At 41.9% G+C, this 26,613-nt stretch overlaps 1 protein-coding gene across 3 annotated transcripts in view; it reads left to right on the top strand.

The window, feature by feature from the left end:
- The window catches only part of MOB3B (MOB kinase activator 3B), a 108,699-nt gene that overhangs the window by 76,785 nt on the left and 5,301 nt on the right, over nucleotides 1-26,613 (top strand). For all 3 annotated transcript variants that reach the window (XM_087742499.1, XM_087742501.1, XM_087742500.1), the window contains one exon: nucleotides 3,521-3,723. In XM_087742499.1, coding sequence (XP_087598625.1) covers nucleotides 3,521-3,723 — 203 coding nt within the window. The remainder of the gene's footprint in view (nucleotides 1-3,520; nucleotides 3,724-26,613) is intronic.

Raw genomic sequence — 26,613 nt, 5'->3', positions numbered from 1 at the left:
AGTAGCAGCTGACTCAAAAATTTCAGTGTCATCTTTGTATTTCTTTGCGTTTTACTAACCATAACTCAGCAATCCAAGTTGGTGGTTTTACATTCTGTCTCTTTACAGTATCACCTTGCAGATAGTAAGACAGTCATCTTCTTGGAAATTTTTTTCACTGTTAAAAGAATCCAAAGTTTAAATAAATACTTGGCCTTTTGGTAGTGTGTTTTTTTTTTCTTTCTCTTCCTCTCCTTTTTTAACTACAAAGTTCCAGGAAGGGAATTATTAAACCTGGACTCCATGTTGAATGAGGGCTTGGAAGGGGAGAAGGCAAAGGCTACTGTGGCTGAGCTGAAGGACAGAACAGACTCCTTAACTAGTCAAGGATCTAAATCTAAGCTAGTCCATTCCCAAGAGCCACTTGTGATGATTATGTTCTGTGGTTGATTTATTTATAACTATAGCAGTTGCAGTGGGAACAAAACATTAGGCCAAATTCTGACCTCAGAATATAAATCTAGAATAATTTCATTCTGATTTTTTTAAATTTTGATGGCATTACTTTGGATTCATTCTACTGTAACTGAGATCAGAATCTGTTCTGTTATATAAGATTTTTTTTTTTCTTTGAGCCTGCATTTCTACCATCCTTTTGTCTCATTTTGAACACAAAGAGCAGCAGAGTGTATGTTTAAACTAGTGCTGCAGCCACCTCCGTATGCTCATCCGTACCTTGAGGTGAACCAGACTTTGAGCCTCCTCTGTACTCCAGGGACAGACTGGCTGGCAGGCTCTCCAAGGCTGAGGAGTCTAGCTCACTGCACAGGACCAATGGCTTTCAGTGGTACAAGGAGGCACTTTTTAACTATTTAGGATACCGTGTCAGTTTGTAAACCAGTTTTGCAGGAAGGGGAGAGAAGTCAGAGAGCCATTATGGATTCTGCTGTACTCAGGTGATAAATCTGTGATAGCAGCAATGTTTCACTGTTTATTTAAGAGTAAATGAAACAGAAATAGCTTTGCAAAATTGGAGAGGTTCCACAATGGCAAATGAAACTACACAGCCTGTCTGAAAACTTAATGCACGTAAGGAGCAGTGGGAAGTTTATTAAGCACCCTAGGCTGTTTTTCACCAGCTATTTTTTTTCTTTGTGTTATTTATATGTCCTCAAATTGACTGCCTAACACATCTAAAATGCTGTCAGATGAAAGTCCTCGCAGCAGAAGCAGTGCTCTATGGCCTTTGCACTTACTGCCTGTAACTGTTAAGTGGGAACATGGGCTGCAGAGCAGTTAAAGGATTTGTCAGCTTGGTTTATTCAGCTTGTTTTAGTCAGTTAATACAGAAGTAAGAGTTTCTTCATTACAGTAACATTCTTCAGTAACAATCATATGTCAGCCTGTGGAAGATGAAACTAACTATTCTCCATTTTGGGACATGCCTGTTCTGGATCAGAAAATATAGTGCCTTCAAGAATTCATCTCTCAGTTCAGTGAACCAGCTTGCAGTGACAAGTCCCAGCTATTCCCCTTCCCCCTTTTTTAAGACTTAACATTTTCTTGGGTATATTTTTAAAATTCTGGTTTAGGTAGCTTTTACAAAAATGCAAAGCAGAGTGCTGCTCTAACCATTCCTGAATTTAGCCATGCTCTGTTGTCTGAAATGTGATCCCCTGGTTTATAAGCAACTAACTGGAGTTTCTGTTATGTTGTTGATAGATTGTGTTTATTTTGCCCTTGGAAATAACAACAGTCATTTGTTATAATCCACATTTTTGGCTAATTGCTTGGAGTTTTGATTCAAATATTGCCAAGATGTCTGTACATATTATTTCTGTAGTTTAGCGATGCCTCAGTTCATGGCTTGAGCATTTAGGCCTCTTCCTCTGTGACCCTCGATATTGGCTTTAGCATTGAGATGAATGGATGTGACAACCAAAAGCAAACATTTCTTAAGGAGATAAAGTAGTTGTGCTTTGATAGATGCAGCTATTTCTCTGGTCCCAGGTTCGTACATCAGGAATAAGAAGGGCTACACTGCATCTCTAAAGCTGCTTGAAATTATATCAAAAGGATTTGCCTCTGATGAACCCAGTACAGGCTAAAAAAAAACAAGACACTTTCCCACATTATCTGCACTTCAGCGATGGCAAATGTAGAGGCAGTTCAGGGATACGCCGAGCAGGACACTTCCCCATGCTGATGTACTTCCCTACTCACATGCTAACAGGCACAGCGGTGTTCACATCCAGAATGGGTACACCCTGGTACATCCTTGGCCAGGCAGTCCAAAACAAGGTGCATGTTTCTCTTGATGGGACCCAGACTGGTTACAACCACGGTTGGTAATTTATGTAATCTGTAATCAAAAATCTGTTTTCAGTATGGAAATTCTCACTGTATGTCCTCCTGTTCCCCTCAGTGAAACGGGGCAATTTGTCAATTAATTCACCACTCTTATGAGTGCTGAGCAGTATTTAACAGGAGACTAAAATTTGAAAACTAGAAAGCTTGCAACAGTGTTAATTTAATATCTTCATCTTCTTTCTACAAATAATAAACGTTTTTCTTGTTGAGAGTGTGAGCTGGGCTTTTAGGGAGTATGGAACTGCTTAGCTGTAAGGTTTTTTTTTTAAAGAAGAAATAACTACGGTTATGTAGTTCAAATCTGACTAAAACATGAACTATAACTAAAAAATCAGGAGGATGTGCAACAAAACAAAGTAGCAGTAGAGTTTTGAGCATGGCACTAAAGTCATCATGTCTGAGGCACAATCATAGAAGGAGATGAACCATTTGGCTTTTTGGGGCAGCTCAGTGGTACACAATGCCATGCAAGATTAGTCTTTAATGAAGGGCAATTTTGAAGGAATTATTGGTGCCACATTGTGGATGCTTGGCTGTTTACTTGCAAGTATTGCTTTTGCTGCTGCTTTGGAGTCTCCAGCTGCAAAGTGGTGTAACTTCTACGGTATTTTGGAAGAGATGTTCCTGTGTCTCTTCAGGAGTTTTTCTATTAAAAGAGCAATCAGATTGGTACACATAACTGGGAGGAAGGTGAAAGCAAAGAAGTCTGTCCTTCAGTCAGTTATTTCAAATTTGTTATTAAATTTGATGCCATGAAATGCCACTGTTGAATAAGATGAGCAGGAGAGTGTCTATCACTTCTAGCTGTTTATGTATCAGTATGGGGAACAGCCATCTCAGGATGTAAAGCCATTGATGTTAATGGGACAGTGTACACTGCAGTGAAAATCACATTTCTGAACCTTACAATACTGGATGTTCCTCCATTAAATTATTCAAGGAAAAAGGACCAGTACCTGTCAGTCTTGATACGTTAAAGTTGCTTAAGTATTTGGTTATCTTTGGTGCTAGCAGTCAGATAAATGTATGCATTAAGTGACCTTCTGGCTTGGAAAGGAGGCCTAGGAAGTCATAACCTAGTTTGCAGTTACAAACTCATGCTTTGCTCCAAAGCTGTTGTCTTGGGAGGATGACTGGATGGTTATGACAACCCTGCCTTCTCTGTTCACAGGTGTTCCCTTTCCAAAGAACTTCCTTCAGATCTGCAAGAAGATACTCTGCCGGCTTTTTCGGGTGTTTGTTCACGTCTACATCCATCACTTTGACCGTATCATCCTTATGGGAGCTGAGGCCCACGTCAATACCTGTTACAAGCATTTTTATTACTTTGTTACAGAGCTCAACCTCATAGACCGCAAAGAACTAGAGCCTTTGGTAAGTGTGGGGTGGGGGGGAAAGCTCTAGGAAATTTACCTTCTCCCTTCACTGAGCCTTTCCCAGGCTTGTTGCAGTGGGTTTCGTCTGGGAATCAGGTCCATGGTTGAACACCAGCAATTTAAAGGGATGAACTCTTGCCTCTGTCCATAGACCCATTCCATCTGCTGCAGTATTTGTGAGATGCTCAGTAGGCTCAGTAGAAAGAGAAAAGTGCAATGTATTTTGTATGGAAAAAAACAAGGTGGGAAATACTGCCATTCAAAAATAGAAGTTAATTTGTCTTCTGCTTCTTCCTGTACTACATATTTTATATATAATTTTATTCTGTCTTTTTTCATTGGTCAGTAGCAGCATGGTACTCGTGGCAGACACTTGAATGCATGTGAAGGGAACAGTTGTCTATATAAAGGTGAATTGTTGGTTTGTTTTTTTTTTTTTTAATCTTTAAGTAGGTGTTTGTGAAGGTATTGAGTGTGTAAGATCTGGAACACACTCTGGATCTAAGTGAGACAGATGAGGTGAGACAGAGGTTCAGACAATTAGCCGTGTAACAAAACCAGACACTTCCTTTTGGACTGAAATAGATCAAAATTAGATTAATTGTTTCCAAAAGTAAGGCTCTAGAAATGGGAACGCTTTTGCTGTTGCTTGCAAATGCAAATAAAATAAAAGTGTAAGCAGAGAACTAAAAGTAAGGCTCAATTCTGAATGCAGTTTATGCACAGACCCTCACTGTGGGCTTTTAGCCAACTTTAAAAGGGATCAGGGCAACTTTTCTCCATGGGTCAAAGTTTGGAAATTTTCATACAGCTGTGTCATACAGCTTATTGATGAAGTGCTAGGACCACTGGGTTTTTTTTTTTCCACAGAATCACAGAACGGCTGAGGTTGCCTGGCACCTATGGATATCATGTAGTCCAAATCCCTGCTCAAAGCAGTGTCACCCAGAGAGGGCTGCCCAGGACCACGTCAAGTTTTCAGTTGTTCCACATAAAAGCACATTGCAAGGAGGTGTATAGCATAGTTGGTATGAAACACTTCTGAAAGTGTGGCAAAGTGATGTTTGCCTGTGTTTCTGCAGGAATTGGAGCTGTTGCAGGTGTAGTACATGTATATGCTTATGTTGATTGAAGGAGAGCCTGTAAAGTGAGACAAAATGGATGGTCTTGTTTTCAGCAGTTCACAAGGCCCGCTGAAAGACGCTGTGTATGGCATGTATTAATAACTTGCAATGTAACTTTGGTTTCTTTCTAGATAGGATAACTTAATATGCCCTCTAAATGTGTCCTAAGGGATAGGAGGAGGCCCTGCAAAAGAAACTTCCCTGCCAGAGTAGTGATCCTAGGTTAGCTGTAGGTGTTAAATGCTGAGGATCTGTCACAAGCAAGATACAAGGCAGGATATCTCAGAGGTAGGAGGACAGGCAATCCTAAGGCTATTACAAGATCCTTGCTTGCTTTGGAATACAGAGAGCATAAAAATGATTTAATGCTGCAGTTGGTGGTTAGCGATAGTCCTTCACTAAGCAGACAGGTGAAGGATTGGGGCCAGAGTGGCGCAGGAGGCGGCCCAAGTCCAGCAGCAGAGCAAGTTAGGAATGTGCTCCAACTGGTGTGTGCTTTCGCCTTGCATTCCAGCATTCCCTCCCTTCACAAAATTATCCTTAAGATCATCATATGATTCAGTATTATTAACTTTGCTGGGATGCAGGGTCTCCCAGAAAAATGTTTCACCTGCACAGGGGAGGCACCATGTCAGCAAACGGATAAAGCTCCACCTGCTTCCATCTTCCTGTCCTTGACTTAGATGGGTGTCAGCAGTGTGGAATTGCAGAAAAAAACATATGTCTGTATTTTCATCTTCAGCTGGGCAGTGAGAAGGGAATGAGTTGCCAAACAAAAGGAGATATTACAAATAATCTTGACTTTTAATGCAGTGGTTGAGGACAACCCGTGCCCTGTCAGGTTCACCATGGCAGGAAATGAGCCCACATTATCTCCCTTAATTAGAAAATAGGCCAAGAGCTGATTAAATAAACAGACTGCCACATGCTTTAATAAACAGGAAGGCAACTGATTTATCAACATAACTTCAAGAAGGGAGAATAATTGGGGAAGCAGGCAGTAGATGAATAGCAATATTAGCTTGCAGGACTTATGCTCTTTGTTTAAAATAGATTTTATCAGCCTTTTGCAACTCAGTGCAGCAGCTATAAAATCAAATTAAGCAAATGAGTCAAACAGGGTTCCCCCTCCCATTCGAGAGTTACATAGCTTGCCCTTTATGCAATCAAAGACGGGACTATAGTTTAAAAAGCTGCATATCTTTTTCCTGTCCCCATCACTATGTTAATTTGACAGATCCCTGAGACTTCCGTAGGGCTGTTTTATGTGGGGACAAAAAAGGAAGCTGGCACAGTCAGTGACCCCGCAGGTGGTCCTGAGGAAAAAGCCGCATGTCCAATTGGTGAATTTGGGGGAAAAGAAGTCTGGAAGCATATCTGCCCTTCCCTGCAGCTAACAGGCAGACAAGGCAGTCTGCACTGTGAGAGCCCTCAGAAGACCTTTAAGGGGTGCCTCCACAGGGAGGCTATCAGGAAATAGACTAAGGTTTGCATTTTAAGATGTGGCATCTGCTCTGTGCTGGCTCCCTGTGTGACCGGCTTTATTTTCCACTGGCAGTAGTTCACCTTAATTCACTTCTGAGCCTGTTCCCATGGCCAAAACTGTCTAGTGGAGTGGTGCCTATTACCTCCATCGCACCCTCACCCTGTGTAGGTAACTGCTTGTATAGGGTGCTTTAAACACTTTATCTAAACGTGTTTTTTAGTGAGAATCTTAATGCAACTGCCTCAGCACAGTAACTTACTGTTTAAATGGCAGTCCGGCTATGGCGAGTAATGCCCCTCTACTTCCTTCCTGTGATCCCTTTTCTCTAACAATGGATTTCATAGTATGCAGGACTTAAGAAATATGCCAGAGTACTTTATAAGCACATCATGAGCAAAACAGTCTTGGTTTGGGGAATTTTACTTAATTTATTGCCAGTTAACAAAACTTTTGATTACAGATCTGGCTATCGAGGAAAAAAAGACAATTAAACAAAACACTTGGTGAAGAAAAACCTTTCTTCCACAGGCTCTAATTCAGTAAAAAACTTCCCCATTTCTGGGTCTCAGCTCACCTTGGGTTTGCTGCCCGTTACACTCAGCTACTCTTAATCCCTTTGGTGAGGTGAGGGGCAATGCAGGAGACCGGGGATGTGTGTACTGCTACTTTTTTTCCTCCACTCCAGCATGGGTTTACCATGGGACACAGTCCCTCCGCGGTGTCCCTGCTCTGGTGTGGGTTGCCCATGACCCACAGTCCCTTCAGGGGTGTGCCTGCTTTGTCACAGGGCACTTCCTTCCAAGAGTATGTCTCCAGCCACATCCCCAACAGTGCCACCAGCCATGAGTCCTCTCCTCTTAGCGGCTGCTGCTTTTTAAAATATCTGTGAGCACCATGTGCTTCTCTGACTGGTTGAAGTTTTGGTACATGGTGGGTTATTCGCAGCGGTTTCAGGGGCAGCTGGAAGTAGCTGTGACTGGCACAGGGCAGTTCATGGCCTCCCACCACAACAAGTCACCCCTGTAGCCCTCTGCTACCAAAATCCTACCAGTTATGCCCAGTACAAAACATCTTCTGCAAAGTAAGTCATATGCAATCTGTTGGTTAAAGCCTTGCTTTCTATTTCCAGTTTTGTTGTGGATTTCTTGCCTGTCTCTGTGTAATAGCTCTCTTCATGAGTTTTCCTACGTGGAATATAAGAATATTTAGCATTTGACAGAAGTATTGTGAACCTGAATTCAATAGTGTTTGCAAAGTGCTCTGATGCCATGAAATAAAAGTTGTAATAAGAGTAGAGCTTGCTCCTGGTTCAACTTCCTACCTTCAGCAGCAAGCTGGATCCTTGACACATACAAAGGGAATGGGAAGACCAAAACTTCCTGTGTTCCTTAACTTGGTGTTCACTGATTTGCTTTGTTGTTGCTTTGGGAGTTCCACTGGTGAAAATGGGAAGTGTGCAAGCACCATGCCATCATGCTTCCTAGCTCTGTAGACTTCACATGAAACTAGCAGTCTGTTAGACTGGGCTCTGAACTACAGATCCAGACCCTTGTTCCCCTTCTCTCAGGAGGTAGCTTGGATATCTTCAGAATTGCTTCATAGAACACCTCATGTCTGTTAAAGTGTTCTCAATATATGCAAACATGTACTCCATCCCCACTTGCAAAAGGTGTAGTTCTTTGTAGTTAAGATATAACTCGAGATCTATTTTTAATATATTTTGCTGGGACAGGTCACTTATCAGCCTTTTTTACTTTTAAGGAACACAGGCTGCTGTATGCAAGGCAACATAATCCCTTCCAAATAGGTTTTGATTTCTTTACCTCAGCATAAATCATCATAAATCTGATTTTCCCTTAAAGAGGGGTAAGTACCTTCTCTGATATGCATCACTTTCCATTACTCCCATCTCAGAAAAGAAAGGCTAACGAGGAATAAAGTACTGCTACAGGTAGAGCAGGTCCTCCTTAAAAGGGGAACAATGATAAGGACACTTGAAAGTGTCTTCTAGTGATGTGGCAGCATCAGGTCACAGAATAAGTTTCTCTGGTGTAAATAACACTGTTTCAAAGAAAAATAATTCCTCCTTCCATTTCTCAGTGTGAGGGGGTAGAGTGTCTTTTTTAGCAGTAGCTGGTGACCACCTTCAGATGCCTGGCTTGGCTTGGTGATTGCAGAGCCTGTTTAGTGCTGCACTCCAAGCTTAGCTGGGGCAGGTACAGATCCTGTCATGAAACCTGACGATCAGTGCAGCTACAGCAACATGACCTCTAGAAAGGGCAGGGGGAAGAAAAAAACAAAACCTTTTGAAAAGCAATAAAGTTGATGCCACAGAGGCATTAAACCACAAGGTGGGATTTTTTTTTCCCCTGGAAAGAAGGTGCCTGTCAGACAGAGAGAAAGAGGCAAAGAATCCAGCAGCTATACTTCTCCTTCAGTCATGTAAGAGCCTTCTGATTCAGAGGCCTTAGAGATTTCTGACTGAATCTCAGTGCAAAGCATTTTGTCAGGTAATGGTTAGTTGGTGATGCAGCCAAGTCTGCTCCCAACTTATCAGCATTGATCTGTGTGCATAGAATCATACAATTGTTTAGGTTGGAAAAGACCTTTAAGATCAAGTCCAACTGTCAACCTAGCACTGCCAAGTCCACCACTAAACCATGTCCCCAAGCACCACATCCCCACGTCTTTTAAATACCTCCAGGGATAAGGACTCAACCAGTTCCTTGGGCAGCCCGTTCCAGTGCCTGACTGCCCTTTCAGTGAAGTAATTTTTCCTAATATCCCATCTAAACCCCCTGGCACAACCTGAGACCATTTCCTCTTGTCCTATTGCTTCTACTTGGCAGAAGAGACCGACCCCCACCTCACTACAACCTCCTTTCAGGTAGCTGTAGAGAGTGATAAGGTGTCTCCTGAGCTTCCTTTTCTCCAGGCTGAACAATCCCAGTTCCCTCAGCTGCTCCTCAGAAGTCTTGTTCTCTAGACCCTTCATGAGCTTCGTTGCCCTTCTTTGGACACGCTTCAGCATCTCAATGTCTTTCTTGTAGTGAGGGGCCCAAAACTGAACACAGGATTCAAGGTGCGGCCTCCCCAGTGTTGAGTACAGGGGCACTATCACCTCCCTGGTGCTGCTGGCCACGCTATTCCTGATGCAAGCCAGGATGCTATTGGCCTTCTTGGCCACCTGGGCACACTGCTGGCTCGTGTTCAGGTGGCTGTCAACCAGCACCCTCAGGTCCTTTTCCACCGGGCAGCTCTCCAGCCACTCTTCCCCAAGCCTGTAGTATTGCCTGGGGTTGTTGTGACCCAAGTGCAGGACCTGGCACAATTTATTTGCAATATTTTGTTTTGATTTCTAAATCTATGCATTTTAGTTTGCCTGATATTTCACTGTGCCTTGTGCTTGTCAAAGTTAAGTTAAAAAAAACCCAAACACCACACCTAAAAGTGTGGTGAGATTTCAGTGTTAAATCTGGAGGTTTGAGCATGGTGTAATTCACTTGAAGGAACAAGGTTCCCGAAATGCATTTTTTTTTTTTAAACTTGTGGGAGGTGTGGACCTAGCTCTTTTTCTCACTATTGAGCATTAGTCATTAACATAACCTTAAATTATATCTCTAAAGAGGAGAGATAGGGCCCAAAAAAAGCATATTTAGTCTTTTTGCTGTGCAAATCTGTGCCAGGTCGTAGAGGGCCTAAGAATGTGTGCAGGACTTGTTTATTCAATATGTACTCTGATACTCGTGTTCTAATAAAAAATCTAAGTGGCAAACCCAAGTATATTTCATCTCTCCATGGCTACCCAGTTATAGAACGGTGGGCAGGTCAAGCATTCATATCGTGCCAATGAGCAGTGAGAAGTGATGCGCAAGGAGGACCCTGCCAAATAGGAAGAAATGATTCACATGGTTTGAGTACATTTGCTTCTCTCACAGCTATCAGGAATTGTCAAAGGAACAAATCTGTTTGTCAGAGATACCAGTATATGCCATTTTGATATGTTTTTCTGTTTAACCAATGTAGTGTCCTCTTACGGAGCAGAGAGTACCTTTTGTGCTCAGAAATACCCAAAAATATATTGCAAACCAGTCGGATTCCCAGCAGATTCCTACATAAATTTGGAAACTATTGATAGCACTGAAATTTCCCTCTGAGGACAGGGGTAAAAGACAGCAGGATATGGCCATCTGCTTTGCTCATTCTCCAGAAGTCCTTTTTTTTATAAGTCGCATCCTGTGAAAACTTTGACCTTTTTCTCAGAAGTCATTTTTTATAAATATTTTGTTTATGAGAATAGAAAGTAATAATTACACTTGAATGAAGAAAAATAGGATATTATTTACATGTGCTGTTCTGATAACTGTTAAAATACTGATTTAATTTAGATCCAGAGACAATCAGCCATAGTAGCAAGTGGATAGCATTGGGGCTGGAAGTGGTGTCAGTCAGTGGGGCTTAGTGTATAAAAATGGTGAAGCTGGTAATTGCCTCCATGAGGATGGAGTTCACCTGCAGCGTAAGAAAAGACAGTAAGGTTTTCTTGGCTTATTCTCCATTATTCTCAGTGTAAAAACTTCCATTGGCTTTATAGGATGATTGACTTCTGATAACATTTTCATCCAATATTTGGAGCTGCTTAAAAGTAACCATCTAAATGTGGGGCTTTTTCTGATCTCTATAGAAAACTGTCTTTCTGAATGGAATTTCTAGTGCTTGTCCAGGCAATCTACTAAGTAAAGAGATGAGTGTTTAATACATGAACCTAATCATTAAACTCTATTTGGTTGGTTGGGGTTTTTTTCTTCTTTTTTTTTTTTTCCTCCTCTTTTTTCCCCCTAGGAAGCAGAATTTGCAAAAGCTATTAGGGTCTGGGTGACAGAAGATTTCAACGTTAAACATGTTCAGGCAATTACATATTGAGGTTTGTGTGATGAGTATAACTCTACCTTTCTATATTTTATGATTCAGAGCTGCATTGATGCCCTGATGACACTGACATGATTCTGAGGCACTTTCTTTTCAGTCAGTGGAATTATTCCAGATATTCCCATAAAATTCAGAGAAAAATGTAGCCCTGCAATCCCAGGTGGTATGTTTATGTGTTTTTTTTCCACCAACACTAGTATTACACAATATGCTTCTTTGCGTGCTGCTGTAGGGTGCCCTGCACTCCACGGATGTATTTATTGACAGGTTTGTAAGCATGTTTAGCAGAACAACCAAAAACTACAAGGTGAAAAGGAAGAGTTATTTTTGTACTTACAGCCAGGATGTCAGAAGTGCTGCCATATGTGTGGCATTGTTTGTGAAAAGACTATTTCCATCTCTGGCCCTTTCAAACAGTATCTTCCCTAATCTACTACTACAAAAAAAAATCATTCAAGGTATAGTTCCACAAGCGTTTTAAGCCAAGATGAATCAGTCTGAAACTGGAAATGGTAATACTGCCCTTCCTGTCATTGCTGACTGGATAGTCCTCCCTCCTTCCTTGTGTCAGAGCTTGCCTTTGTGTTACCATAGTCAGATCCAGGGATGGATCAGCTGACCACCAGCTCAGCCAAAACTGGTGGTTTTCGTAGAATCACAGGATCACAGAATGGGATGGGTTGGGTTGGAAGGTTCCTTTAAAGGACATCTAGTCCAAACCCACCTGCAATAAACAGGGACATCTTCAACTAGATCAGGTTGCTCAGAGCCCCATCCAGCCTGTCCTTGAATGTTTCCAGGGATGGGGCATCTCGCACTTCTCTAAGTAACCTGTTCCAGTGTTTCACCACCCCCACCATAAAAAAATTCTTCCTTATATCTAGTCTGAATCTACCCTCTTTTAGTTTAAAACCATTACCCCTTATCCTATTGCTATGGGCCTTACTAAAAAGTCTGACCCCATCTTTCTTATAAGCTCCCTTTGAGTATTGAAAGGCTGCAATAAGGTCTCCCCGCAGCCTTCTCTTCTCCAGACTGAACAACCCCAACTCTCTCAGCCTGTCCTCACAGCAGAGGTGTTCCATCCCTCTGATCATTTTTGTGGCCCTCCTCTGGACCCGCTCCAACAGGTCCATGTCCTTCCTGTGCTGAGGACCCCAGAGCTGGACGCAGTACTGCAGGTGGGGTCTCACCAGAGCAGAGTAGAGGGGCAGAATCACCTCCCTCGACCTGCTGGCCACGCTTCTTTTGATGCAGCCCAGGATACGGTTGGCTTTCTGGGCTGCAAGCGCACATTGCCGGCTCATGTCCAGCTTTTCATCCACCAGTACCCCCAAGTCCTTCTCATCATGGTTGCTCTTAATCCCTTCATCCCCCAGCCTGTGTTGATACCAGGGGTTGCCCCAACCCAGGTGCAGGACCCTGTACTTGGCCTTGTTGAACTTCATGATGTTCACATGGGCCCACCTTTCCCGCCTGTCCAGGTCCCTCTGGGTGGCATACCATCCCTCGGGCCTGTCAACCACACCACTCAGCTTGATGTCAGCTGAGGAAACTTGCTGAGGGTGCACTCGATCCCACTGTCTATGTCATTGACGAAGATATTAAACAGTACTGGTCCCAATACAGACCCCTGAGGGACACCACTCATCACTGATCTCCATCCAGACATTGAGCCATTGACCACTACCCTCTGGATGCAACCATCCAGCCAATTCCTTATTCACCAAACAGTCCATCCATGAAATCCATATCTATCCAATTTAAAGAGAAGGATGTTGTGGGAGACCTTGTCAAAAACTCTTCCCTTGTCCACTAACGTAGTCACTCCATCATAGACGGCCACTAGGTTGGTTAGGCAGGACTTGGCCTTGGTGAAGCCATGCTGGGCATCTCAAATGTCCTCCCTGTCCTCCATGTGCCTTAGCATATCTTCTAGGAGGACCTGTTCCATGATCTTCCCAGGCACAGAGGTGAGACTGACAGGTTGGTGGTTCCCAAGATCCTCCTTTCTACCCTTTTTAAAAATGGGTGCAATGTTTCCCTTTTTCCAGTCACCAGGGACTTCACCTGACTGCCGTGACTTTTCAAATATCATGGAGATATGGCAACTACATCAGCCAATTCCCTCAGGACTCTGGGATGCATCTTGTCTGGTGCCATAGACTTAGGTATGTTCAGGTTCCTCAGGTGGTCTTGAACCTGATCTTCTCTTACAGTGGGAGGGACTTTGCTTCCCCAGTCCCTGCCTTGCACTCCATCCATTCAAGAGGTGTGGAAGAGAGGTCACCAGTAAAGACTGAGGCAAAAAGTGGTTGAGTACTTCAGCTCTCTTCTCATCTGTTGTTACCAGTTTGCCAGTCATGTTCATCAGGGGGTGTACACTTTCTTTGACGTTCCTTTTCTAGCTCACATACCTGTAGAAGCCCTTCTTATTCTTTGCATCCCTTGCCAAGTTCAGCTACAGCTGAGCCTTGACCTTCCTCACCCCATCCCTACACAACAGGGCAGCATCTCTACACTCTTCCCAGGATACCTGTCCCTGCTTCCACTGCCTGTGTGTTTCCTTCTTGCCCTTTAGTTTGACCAGCAGGTCTCAACTCATACATGCTGGTCTCTTGCCTTCCTTTTCGGATTTCTTACACCTGGGGATCGAGAGCTCTTGCACTCTATGGGGAGTGTTCGTAAAGATCTGCCAGCTCTGTTCTGCTCCCTTGCCCCTGAGGGCGGTTTCCCAGGGGGTCCCATTGATTAACTCCTTGAACAGCTGGAATTTTTGCCAGGACACTTTCCTGAGCAGTTACACACAGCCTAATATTGGCACAAGACAGGCGGTGGAAACATGGAGCTGGGGGAAATGTGATGGTGCAACTGCTGCTTTTGTGGCAGCCTGCACTTCTGATGGCACAAACACAGCCAAAAGAGTAGTCCTGCACTGCGTGCTGGAAGAGTGAGTGTCCCTGCTTCATGTGGGAGTTTGGGCTTGCAGCAGTTGTTAGTGCTAGTCCTGCCAGGTGTTTAAGGGGTCACAGAGGAGGCAGGATACCAAATCAAGAAGTCTCTGTTTTCACGCGAGTTTCTCCAAGCACCCTGTCTGTTCCAGAATGAGCTAAGTAAAAGTGCTGTAGGCAGATGGTGCTCAGGTGAACTCTTCGGAGTTTCTCTTTTATGCTTTTTGATTTGCCAGGGTGTTGTGGTTTAACCCCAGCCGGCAACTAAGCACCATGCAGCTGCTCGCTCACTCCCCACCAGTGGGACGGGGGAGAGAATCAGAAGGGTAAAACGGAGAAAACTCGTGGGTTGAGATAAGAACAGTTTAATAATTGAAGTAAAATAAATTAGAACAGTTAAATAGGCAAAGCAAAAACCGTGCACGCAAACAAAGCAAAACAAGGAATTCATTCACTGCTTCCCATGGGCAGGCAGGTGTTCAGCCATCCCCAGGAAAGCAGGGTCCATCATCCATAACGGTTACTTGGGAAGACAAACGCCATCATACCCAATGTCCCCCCTTTCCTTCTTCCTCCCCCAGCTTATATACTGAGCATGACGTCACATGGTATGGAATAGCCCTTGGGCCAGTCTGGGTCAGCACCCCCCCCCCCCCCGGCTGTGCCCCCTCCCAGCTTCTTGTGCCCCTGGCAGAGCAGGGGAAGCTGAAAAGTCCTTGACCAGTGTGAGCGCCGCTTAGCACCTATTTAGCAACAGCTTAGCGCTACTTAGCAAGAACCAAAGCATCAGTGCATCATCGACATTGTTCTCATCCTAAACCCAAAACACAGCCCCATACCGGCTACCAAGAAGAAAACTAACTCTAACCCAGCTGAAACCAGGACACAGGGTTATAGCAAAGCATAAATATCAGTCCCCCAGCTCTGTCACTACTGTGCATGAGGCCCAAGTAGTTGCTGTTACATATCCAATTTACTACAAACAGTACATCTTTTCACAAAATAATCAGCAGCTTTGCTGCATCTTGTCTATACCACAAAAAATATTTACTCATCAGGTAATTCTTTGCCAGAAACGCCACAGACATAGCAGAAATACCATAAACATAGCCTGTCTGGCACTAGCTCCATCCAGCGCTCACAGCGGAAGAATCGGCAGTAGCAGGCTTAATAAAACATGGCAGAGTATTGGCATTTTGACAAGGGCACACTCAGCAGAAACACGACTGAGTTAAACAGGATGATTAAATGAGACTTCTTCTGCAGACAAATTTTTCAAGCATGTATTTTAAAATAAAAGTATACCTTTCTTAATTCACTTGATTTTTTTCTGAATTATTGTTTTGTCTGGTTAGCTAATTTTTTATGTTTATGGTGAAAATTAAAATCTGTGCTTTTCCAGTCCATTTTCTTCATATGTCCACCTACAATATTAATGAAAGCAGTGATAGTACCCATAAGTCAATAGACTGTGAAATATAAATTATTTGCCAGTTAGCAGACGACAGTCTGAGCTCAAAAGTAGAGGAGAACTAATTTCACTAAAGTCACTGTGTTCTTGTTATCACTATCTTTTATAGCTATCCAATTCTATTTTTATGTTGCTGCTCATTGCCATCAAAGTACAGCCCTTCAGATCCTTCTGAAGTGTCCTGTATTATAGCACTTAAAAGAAGCAAGATGACAATAATATTAACACATTGTTTTAAAGGTATCTCTGGCTTGTTATCCTTCCAGACTTCCCAGTGTGTTCTGTGTACTGTCTGGATGGCTTAAGCTTTAGGCAGGAAATACATAAGGTTTAATCTTGTTCAGAGTCATAGATGCTGCTCCTGCTCCAGAAGGGTAACTGATCATTCCGTAATTAATCTATCATTAACAGATTCTGACCCAAAAATCTATCAGTGAAGCTTCTGTATGAAAAGCTTTTCTTTCTGCTTTCCTCATGCCTTGACATTAGGGCATTCAGAGGGAGACCTGGCAACCCCCTGCCACTCTGATAAGAACAGGCAAGCCCAACCCAAATAGCAGCTTCTGGAAAAGATGGCACCTAGCTTTCCCATCCCTTCTCTGATGTGCTTTTGTCTATTCTCCCACAAAATTGCACACCATGTCCTCTACTAGATGGAATTGATTATCAGCCTCTCTCTGCAAAATTAATTTGCTAAATATTTACCATGTGCCTTGTAGAAAAGTGTGCCCAGCAGTTACATGTGCCAGTAGATGCAGAACTAGTACCCAATATGTGTGTACATACAGGTAGCTGAGTCAGAGGTCATTTACCAATGTGTCTGTGTGTGTGTTCAGTGGCTCTCTTTAGGCATGTAATATAGGCATACAGCTATTCTAAAACTGTTCAAAATTCAGATACTTGTGTGTTCACGAGTACAATTCACAATATGAATTTATCTAGTAATTTCATGATCTAGTAATTTCATTTTCCTACAAGGTTCTTGCTTATAGTTGCTTTAAATTCTGTTACTCATCACAAAGTGGTAGGGTGACTTACTGTTTGCTCGGGTATTATCCAAAATTAGATAAATACTCATTGAGCCAGCTTTAAAGTAGGTATAATTTTCTTTCTTTTTTTCCTCCCTCATTGTTTGCTTTAGTAAAAGGGTCCCCATTCAGGCAAGGCTTGTCACTGCTGCCAACTAGCCAGAAGTATTTTTTTCTTCTTCAACAAAAAGGAAAAAAAAAAAAAAGAAGAAACCAAGCATTCCCTGCCCCCCGTCCAGTTTTTCCACTTCAACAAGATATGGTGATAATATCCAACAGGATTTCTTTTATGTTGTACAGATGATGAGAATTTTTCAACAAATGGATCTGATCACTAACTGAACAAGAGAGAAACCAGTGGTAGCTAAATAAATGCCATCTTTTCCATCTCCTCCATTTCCTGAAAGAAATTAGGGGGGAGATGAGAACTCTAGGACTTAACATTGCTGAAAAGTAGGATCCTCAACTTTGATGTTCGAAGAAAGCAGTCATAAGATGCAATGCAGTGCCACAGTTTCTGAGTAAATAATTTCTGGCATGCATGTTTTTAATGACTATTTTTATCACATCAGCTGCTTTGCTTGCACTGAACCCAAGAACAGACTGCTGGGAACAGAGGGCAGAAGGACTTCCCTACTGACTATTTTCTGTGTGTCATCGACTCATCAGAGGTTTTGGAGTGGTTCTTTTTGGTGCTCTGGATTAACCGCTCTGCCGTCTCATGCTTTCACACAATTACCTCTCTTTTGTGGGTACGTAAGTACAGGTGTCTGTTGCTGGTGAGGAGTACACCATCTAAGTCCTGTTTTAAAGTTTAGCTGTTGAATGTAAATTATAGCCTGTTGGATAAAAAGGGCTTCTCCAAATTAATCTGCATTTCACAGTTTGTAATAAACAACACCACATTTGTACTTCAAAGAGACTATTAATAAAAGATAAAAAGAGCTATAGTTAACAGTCCAGAATAAAGCAAGAACAGGAAACTTTTGAAGAAGCTTGTTCCTCCAAATGTCTTCAATTTTGCAAAACATTAAAAGAGCAGAAACTAACTGCAAAATAGTATCCGATACTCTTCCACGTCTGTCTTGTCTTTTTTTTTTTACAGTGAACTCCTATGAGATTGCTATAAAACAAAAGATGTGACACACAAAAAATCTTTTCTGTAATTATTTAATTCATTTTGAGCTTCTGATGGGTTAATATTAATCTTGCCTACTCAACAGGTTGTTGCTCTGTGCTAGCTCAGTATGTGTGGGGAGTAGCTGGCTTGGTTACAGCCATAAAGAGAAAAAAACAAGTAGAAAAAGGCAATTGTGGCCGCAAAACCACAAAAAATGCTGGGGCCATTCCAGGTCAGGTGTAAAAAAGGCATTTGAAACTCTTTGCTTTATAATGGATACATAAGTGTTTCGTCTACTCTACTCACATGTGAGCTTCCTGCACATGGACTTGCTGGTTTTTAAATTCTGAGCTGAATCAGAGCCAAAATTGTTCCTTAGTAACCACAACGTGATACCTTATTCTGCCTGTTCTACTAACTTGTAGCTGATGTGAATCAGAGTTGCAGTTCATGCCCCATCAATGAAAAACCCTGGAGAATATGCTGTAGGTAGAATTACAAAGTTGCAAAACCATTAAGAGTTTAATCCAATAGGCTTTTCCATCTATACTTTGTATGGGTCCATTTATACTAGTTCTTATACCAATTAGCAAAAGGTGTCCTTGATTGTCTGTGCTGTGTGTGGAAGGCACATTAACAGCAAGCGGAGACTGGAAAAAGCTTTTTCACCAGCATTGCGAAAAGTATGGTGGGAACTCCTCCACCGTGGCTCCTGTAATGCTTTTGGAAATGCTTTTATCTTATCTGCATTAGCATCTCAACTTTTCTTATTACTATGGAGAGAACTACTGCAGTTCATCCTCTTCAACAAAAATAACATCTTCCCAGTTTAGATACATCCTGTGCTTCTCCAAATAATGTAGATCAGCTGCCCTTACTAGACTGAATCAAGGAGGCAATCCACTGATTGAGTGTGGTCAGACTTCACAAATAAAAGACTGCTTAAAGAAACGCAACAGCAGCAAAACTTGACATTTCCTAGAACTCAAAACACCTTGAAATTTTGGGTAACTGTTTGAAAAATATCTATAATTTCCTTTCTGTAACACTTCACAGCTTAATCCAGTAGTCTAACTGGCATCAGAAGGCAATTGTGAAGACATTATTAAGAACAAGTTTCAGGAAAGCTATTCTACCTAACTAAAAATATGTATTTTCATAATTTGAACAGTACTGTTGAGTGACTGTATTAGTTTTATTGAGTGTTGGACTGGGCTGTTAGTATTCTTTCTAAACTCACACGAACCAGAAAACTGAGAAACAGCAAGTCCAATTTTTCTAATTGCCAAAAGAAAAAATCTAGCACCACATGAAATTGTCAGTTTTGTAAAAAAAAGAGGAAAAGATGTATTTATTGTCCCGTTCAAATAGATATGTCAGTGTATAAAATTATTTATGTAAATTACCTACTATATGCAACAAAGATGTCATTCATAGTAGAGAACTAGCATGTGTCTTGATAAATTTGCTGCAGAATTTTATACTAGAGAGAGTGTTACTGTTTGCTTATTTGCTCTGCATGACCTCAGTGCCAAAAGCAGCACATTTAAAGTCCATTTAATAGAGTAAGAAACACTAAAACCAAGTGCAGAAGGACTTTTATTTTATGGTTACAGAAGACAAAAACAAACAGAAGATGAAAGTGCCTCCTTGGAATAGAATGCCTTTAATACGGTTACGCAAATACACATAGCGTGTATCTACCTGGATCTAACCCTACTGACAGGTGCATTTTGCAGTGTAATTTCCTGATCCTGTTCCCACTTGCAGTCAGTTGATAAAATGCCTTTGTCATCAGTGATAAGGGATTACATTTGCAGACAGGAGTATTATCTGTGTCCTGCAAACATCACCATACAAATTTAGGATTAATCAGCTAGGATTATTATCAGGCCTTAGCCTCAAAACAACTACCCTGAAGCCAAAGAGATTGTAGGAGAGATTACTTTAGTCCTGTACATCATGATAATTGAGACTCATTCAAGTGGAAGACATCCTGAAACCTAACAAAGGAAATACCCAAATGATCAATATGCCCATTGGATAGCAATTGCCATGTTGATTTTTGCTGTCAGTATACAGAGACAGGGGTAACTAAAGAAGTAGAGGAAATTTTTTTTAGTAACTTTGGAGAAAACAACTTCTAAATGAAGATTCAAGGCATGGCTCTAACTGAAAATGCCAGAAAAAAGGAGTCTTGCAAATTACTTAACTGTTAAAAATCTGGCTTCAGCCTTCCTATTCTGGTCAATTAACTGTCTGAACATAGATTAGTTGTGCAGCACAGGATCTTAGACTGCGTGATCTGTGCTATTCCATAGCAAACGGCCTCTTTTGTCACCAGGATACAAAGCGCTTTGTCCACATGATGATTATTTGTCAATTGTTGAAATCTCTGGGAAGAAAACAACAAAAAAAGTCACAGAAGTCATAGCCATTTGTGCTTGGAAGAACAGTATGTAAAATGTTCTTTTAAACCTTTTGCTGCTTATTCTGCTTATTCTGTGATACTGATTTGAACAACGAAAAGACTGTGAACTGGCTCTATGGGTACGTCACTGAGCCTCTCTGTGTATATATGGGCTTCCCCTTGGGTGTGGCTTGCCTTTCTGTCTGTGAGAGCAGGGAGGAGACAGGTATGTCCCAGTGATGCTTATGTCTGCTCCAGCAAAGCCTTGTAATCATGGACCACAGATCAGAAGGGTTGTTTGTGTATTGCCTTCCTGCCCAACATCATGTATTTATTCACAGGATTGTTACACAGATATTAAGTTCCTTAACCATAAGAATATGGTTAAGGCTGGGCAATGCTTTTTTTGGGGTTGCAGTGTTTGAAGACATGAGTACGTGACAGGCTACATGTGGAAGGTTTTTTTCTCTAAGTCAGTAAGTTGGGACAACTGAATTGGGCATGGTGTCCGCTCCTGGCATCTCCTTGCTGTCAGCTACTTGGTCAGGTCTTCCAACCTGCTGGGTACCCCTGGGCAGGCTATCCCTGCCGGTCAGGAGGTAATACATTTCCTCTAACCACTTCTCTGCTGAGACACTTGTATCCACATCTTAAACCCTCACCATGTTTAAAACAGTTGTCAAAGGGCTAAAACAAGCTGTTGTCACATCATCCTTAGGCTTGCCAGCTGGCAGTATGAGGAGGTGAGGAGGGGGACTGGCAAGCCCCACTTGGCTGCAGTTTGGGGAACTGGAAGTGAGAGTGGAACACAGGCACTGAATGAAAATTTGAATCTTTAAAGCAGCCCTAGTTTTAGTGAAGGTGATTATTGCATTTATTATTTTTTTTTGTGTTCTTATAAAATACTAATATTTATACTATTTACTCATGTCACTTCACCCACTTTCCCATCAGCTTTTGCACAAGACAGACTGCAGACACCTTACTTCCATTAAATACTGGTACAAAGATGATGACTGGTTTTTTTATGCCTTATGTTTTGCCAACTCCATACTTGACTCACACAAACATAGAAACACCATTTTCTTAGAAGAACATGATTCTTTATTGGGGAACTCATTCTTGTAACCCATTCAGATCTGATGGGCATCTCCCCATAGGTAGGCTTGTGCTGTTAAAAAGAGATTTCTTCAGCTACTCATGCATGCTGTAAGATGTCAAATTTTTTCCATTCTTTTCCTGCTTTATTTAAAGGTGAACTGATGAACAGAAATTAAAATAGTTAGATATAGATTTATGTGCTGAATGTATCTGACATACATGTTAGAGCAGCAGGGAGGGGAGAGGACCAGACATCCATCAGAGATGAAGATTGATTACCCTTTTAAGACTCTGTGTTGCTTTTTTCCCTTCTTCTGGGAAATCATATTGGTACTCCCTGAAAACTATTGAGGTATGCATCCTTCCATGGAATCACAAATACTAATGAAACAGACAGATTTCTGGTGCTTACAAAGTGGCTTGTTAGCATTAACTCAAGCAAGCAAGGAAGTACTTTAAGGACTTGACCAAGAATAGCAAATGTTTCTCTTTAAGTTACCTAGAAGTTAGTTCTGTGTTAAATTCTCCTCAACAGCTGGTCTGTGGGCATATTCAACACACAGATAGGGTCCAGATTTTATTTTCTGTTTTGTATTTTGGCTTTGACAAAGAGCATTTATTTCTGCTTTCGTTTTTTGAGTTAATTGTGTAATCCAAAATTGAGAGCACAAACAAGTCTCAATGCAGCAATACAGAATAATGCTCTGGAATGTCTTGTAATTGGTTTTCCAGAGGGAGCACATCTGGTATCAAAAGCTCTGGTACGGAGAGTTTCTGTTAACAATGTTTTGGGTGTTCAGTCAGCACAGAAAGACTTTAAAAGTTTTAAATATCTTTTAAAACGTTTGTGTGTATCTGTCTCTGTCTCTGGGTCTGATTCTCCAACTTGTCTGTCTGGCCTGTATATTTCATTTAATATCCAGCTGGGGCTGGGTATGGTAGTACCTTAAGCCAAAGAGTCAGCATTTCCAGTCTTCCTGCCTTCTCAGAAGAGTCAGTCAATAGCTAGCTGTCATTTCCCATGTTTGGGAAGTACCCTTATGTGCTTTTAATTGATAATTATTAGTCAAGAACATAACCTCTACACCTTTCCTAAATTAAAACAAACAGTAAAGTTTCAGAGAGGCACAAAACCAGGAAGACTCAGGAAACACTGAAGAAGACTCAACTTTAGTTTGTGTTAAAGGCAGTGCTTACCTAATGGCTGTGCACCACCAGAACAACTAAGGAACCAGATCTCTGATGAGGTTTGAGGGGGACTTCTCCGCTGAGTTACGTGGAGTGGGACTGTGTGCTAAGTTCCCTGCTGCCCATCAGAATCAGTGAGAGATTTTCCAGCAGGCTCTGTGAAAAGCGGGTGATTAGTTTTTAAAGGTAAGTATCTCAGAGGGAGCGTTTGGCAAGTTGGAGCGGTTTGCTCTACAAAAGGCTCAGCAGTAGGCTCAGCAGCACACAGCATGCCTCGTGCTGCCGTCCGGCCAAGGTTGGACGCTGTGGGTATGACCCTTCCTCTCATTCTCACCAGCATTTTGAATGAAGCTAACTTTTTCTTTGCCAGCTTCATAATTATATCAGTCTCTTTCAGAAACCATTTCCTGTTTGTTTTCCTTCCCTACTGTGAATTCCTCTATGAAAAAAAACAACTAGAAGTAGGTCATTCTCACAAAGCATGTACCTACTAAATCACTGCTATAAGGATCATGTTGTTTGGGTTTTTTTTAAACAGCAGATCTAGTTCATTGTCATTGACTGAAATCAGTAAAAGCTTAGGCACATATATGCAGGAATGCAATGTGACCATATGTCTGTACTTCTGTGTCCCTCATGACAACATAGGTCAATATAGAAAAAGTTTCTGTGCATCGGAGATGATGATGTTTTGTAAGTTTTAACGTATTTCTGACTTTACAACTTTGGTGGGCATTTCCAAAACCAAAGCCAAGCAGGTGTTGGAACAGAAGGCCTGTTAAGTAGAAGCAGGGAGAAAACTGCAGAGCCATTTGCAGCAACGTTCTCTTGACAGGGTAGGGGAAATAGGATTTAGGGGAAGACAGTGGATGTAAGGGACCATGAATATAACTGTATAACCAAACAAAAATCCAGAAATGAAGGGAGGGAGAGGCTTGGGGAGAATTTGTGTTACTATAAAAAATAAATTCTGCCTCAACAGAAAAGTTAGGAATGGCACGCTAGGTTCATGCTTCATGACTGTTGAGCAGTGAAACATTCACAGGCTGCCTGTAGCTGAAACGTTTCAGAAACTCACATGACAAACTGGTTTAAAGCCCTCTGGTTTACATCTTGTGCATAGATAATCTAGGGTCCTACTCTGTTGCCTGGACACATTTACCCATGTCTAAACTCCTGCCTCTGATGGTGTTTTTTTCTTTAAGGTAAGAATGGAGATGCGTTTTGCATGTTGAATGTGTTGCTTATGATGTTTTATTATTCTATTGGGAGGCAGTCTGCCTCCCACTGCTCCTGAAGGAGGGTGGCCAAGTTTACAATGACTCTGATACTGTCCACATACCCTCTTTACTGCTTTTCTAATAGGATAAGGTGCTACTGTCTGACTGCAAACAGCTGTTCAGCAGCAGCAGCTGCTGCAGGTGGTGTTTTATCTCGCAGACCTATCAGCTGTGTGAAAGGGTTAAAGCCAAGATAGACAAAGCCACTGCATCAAAATGCCTCCTGAAAAGCCTAGGGGCAAGGAGTATATTTAAATATCTTAGTCACTTAACTAAACAAAAGAAAGGCCTTGTGATTTAGGGAGTAGTTAGAATGGTTGTAAGATAAGGGGGCTCCGGGATAATCCCATCTCAGACAACTGGGCCTTGGGAGAACAAATGCACGGAAGATAGGAGGTCACAAAAGAATGACAACAGCCTTGAAGGACACCGTTTATGTGATCCTAGGACTGAGTGTCCGCAGAAGCAAAGGTCAATCAGCGAACACAGTGAAGAAGACTTCGAGCCTTCATCTGAAGAACCCAAAGACCACCTGAAGACCACCACGGGAGACCACTGCGCATGCGGATCGGACAGTTGCATATGTTAATAAGTTCCAGGGAATCTCATGTTTATGTAAATGATTTCTCAGAAATCCTGTGAATATGTAGGATTTTATAGTATATAATCTCTGAAAGTCCACCAAATCGGTGGAGCACTTACGGTGGAGAATCCCCAGTGCTGCCCAGCGCTGCAATAAAGAGTACCTGCTTAATAGTAACTTCGTTGCTATTGAGTTTCATTTCAGGGACTCTCTGAATACTCCGTTTCTCCCTTGGGGGGATTCAGACTGTGAGGAGAAGCATCCGTGAATTTTTGTATCAGTGGTTATTGGTAGTACAGTATGGAATTGTGGACACTGAGTATGTGTAAATTTAGGGGTCTGCAATGATTAAGGCTGCCTCAGAAAGCTTTAGTACCTAATTAATCTTCAGACAAGGAAAAGAAAAGAATAATTTAAAATCTGGGAAGAAAACACAGACTTTGGAAACAAGTACTCCCTTCCTGAGCGTGTTTCAGCTCCTTTCTACTTGCGACAGATTTTGCTGAGGAAGGTGCTGAGCAGTCTCCGCAACGCGTGTCGCTCCTTGGCCCATAGCAAAAATCCTGGCACCACAAGCCTGGCACCACCCTGCAGAGGCAGCTCGGAGTGCAGTCTGCTGGGGAGCGGCCAGGGCAGCACCTGGCATCCTCGGCTCGGAAAACTAGCTCTGGATGTGGTGTCAGGCCCTGTCCGTAAAACTTCTGCCTGGTGTCAAACCACATCAGGGCTTGTGGCCCCTGCCCTGCCCTCCCCGGGAAGAGCTTCCTGAGGGCTTCAGATCAAATGGAGTGCTGCTGGATTTTACCAGCTTCTAGACGCCTACTTTGGTCAGAGCTAGTTATCATGGTGTTGCTGTAGTAGAAAATTATATGCTGCTCTTCAGTATTTCCTAGCATAGTTGCTTTTTCTAATGTCTCAAAGAAAGAAGAGGGAGAAGCATTTTGTATCTGCTTATGTATAAAACAGTAGGAAGCTGTCCAACAGTGTGCTGAATTATATTAAGTTCTGCATTTGGTGTTTGTTGCTCTGAAGAAATAAGCCTAATTGCAGATGTTTAAAAGAAAAACAAAACCAAAAAAAAAACCCAAAAAACCACCACAAAATATTTAAGGAGAAAAAGGGACAGATTTTTCCATGAACATTCACCTTTGTCACTTTTAACAAATTAGAGAAGAAGCAACTACTAGTTCAGATTACTGTATGGATCACTGTGGAGATCACATGTTACTGTATAAATTACTGTACTAATTCCCATTGTCTATAACAGCGGCAAATGACAATATTCCATTCTATTACATGCATGACAGCAAAATAACAAGTGATGCAAGATAGTTTATGAATCTACAAGAAATGAAAACTAATTAAAGCTCTGGAAGGGGAAAAAAGTCCTACAATTCTGCATAGGATTCTAGGTGGAGAAATTATCTGTTAAGCACAGAGTAAGGTACAGTTACAAGACTGTCAGGAGGCCCTTTACATTGGATATTAATCACCTCATAAATTATAAGAAATTATTCAAGCCAGCTAAGAAGATTTTCAGAAACTTCTGATAATTTGGTAAATCTAAATAGATTGTCCAAGGGAAATGCTGTACAGTCTGGAGACACTATGAAAGAGGAGCTAAAGGGACAACCTGCACACCTATGGTGACCGTCAGATGCGGCAGCCTTTCAGCCTTGACAGTGAACGGCACATATTAATGCTGTGTTATGTGGATGGCTGTTGGACAGACCATCTGATACATCTTTCCAGAAAATCTGCTGACAAATATGAAGAGTTTTATAGAATTGGGGAGTCAGTTATCACAGTTTGTATCAGAGTGCCTGTAAATCAGATCAAATAAAATGCTATATGGATCCCAAACCCCAGTTCTTAACAGAGTCTGTGAATGCTCCGAGACCCCATCCTAGAGACAAATGCCACAGCTCTGGTCAAGTCTTAAGGAGGATTTGTGTCCATGTGCCCTTTGTGTCCATGTGTAGGCAGAAATAACTAGGCCAAGAATGTATCTCCATGTTTCCTGTTGGCTGCAGGTTCAATGACAGCGATTGGAATCCTTTTTCTTACATTAAGTTAAAAGGTTTCCTGCTTTTGCAGGTGATTTATTTCTTTCTGGGGGGATGCAGTACCATTTACCTGATATGGCTAGGGAATTAGTAGGGTATTAAAGCTGTCAAAAATGACAAAATGCTGCATGCTAATTGCCAGTTATGTTCA

This window comes from Nipponia nippon, unplaced genomic scaffold, assembly GCF_047370975.1.
Source record: "Nipponia nippon isolate SJK-2023a ecotype South Korea unplaced genomic scaffold, ASM4737097v1 scaffold_8, whole genome shotgun sequence".
Taxonomy (NCBI): Eukaryota; Metazoa; Chordata; class Aves; order Pelecaniformes; family Threskiornithidae; genus Nipponia; species Nipponia nippon.
This window is presented reverse-complemented; position numbering and strand designations above follow the sequence as displayed.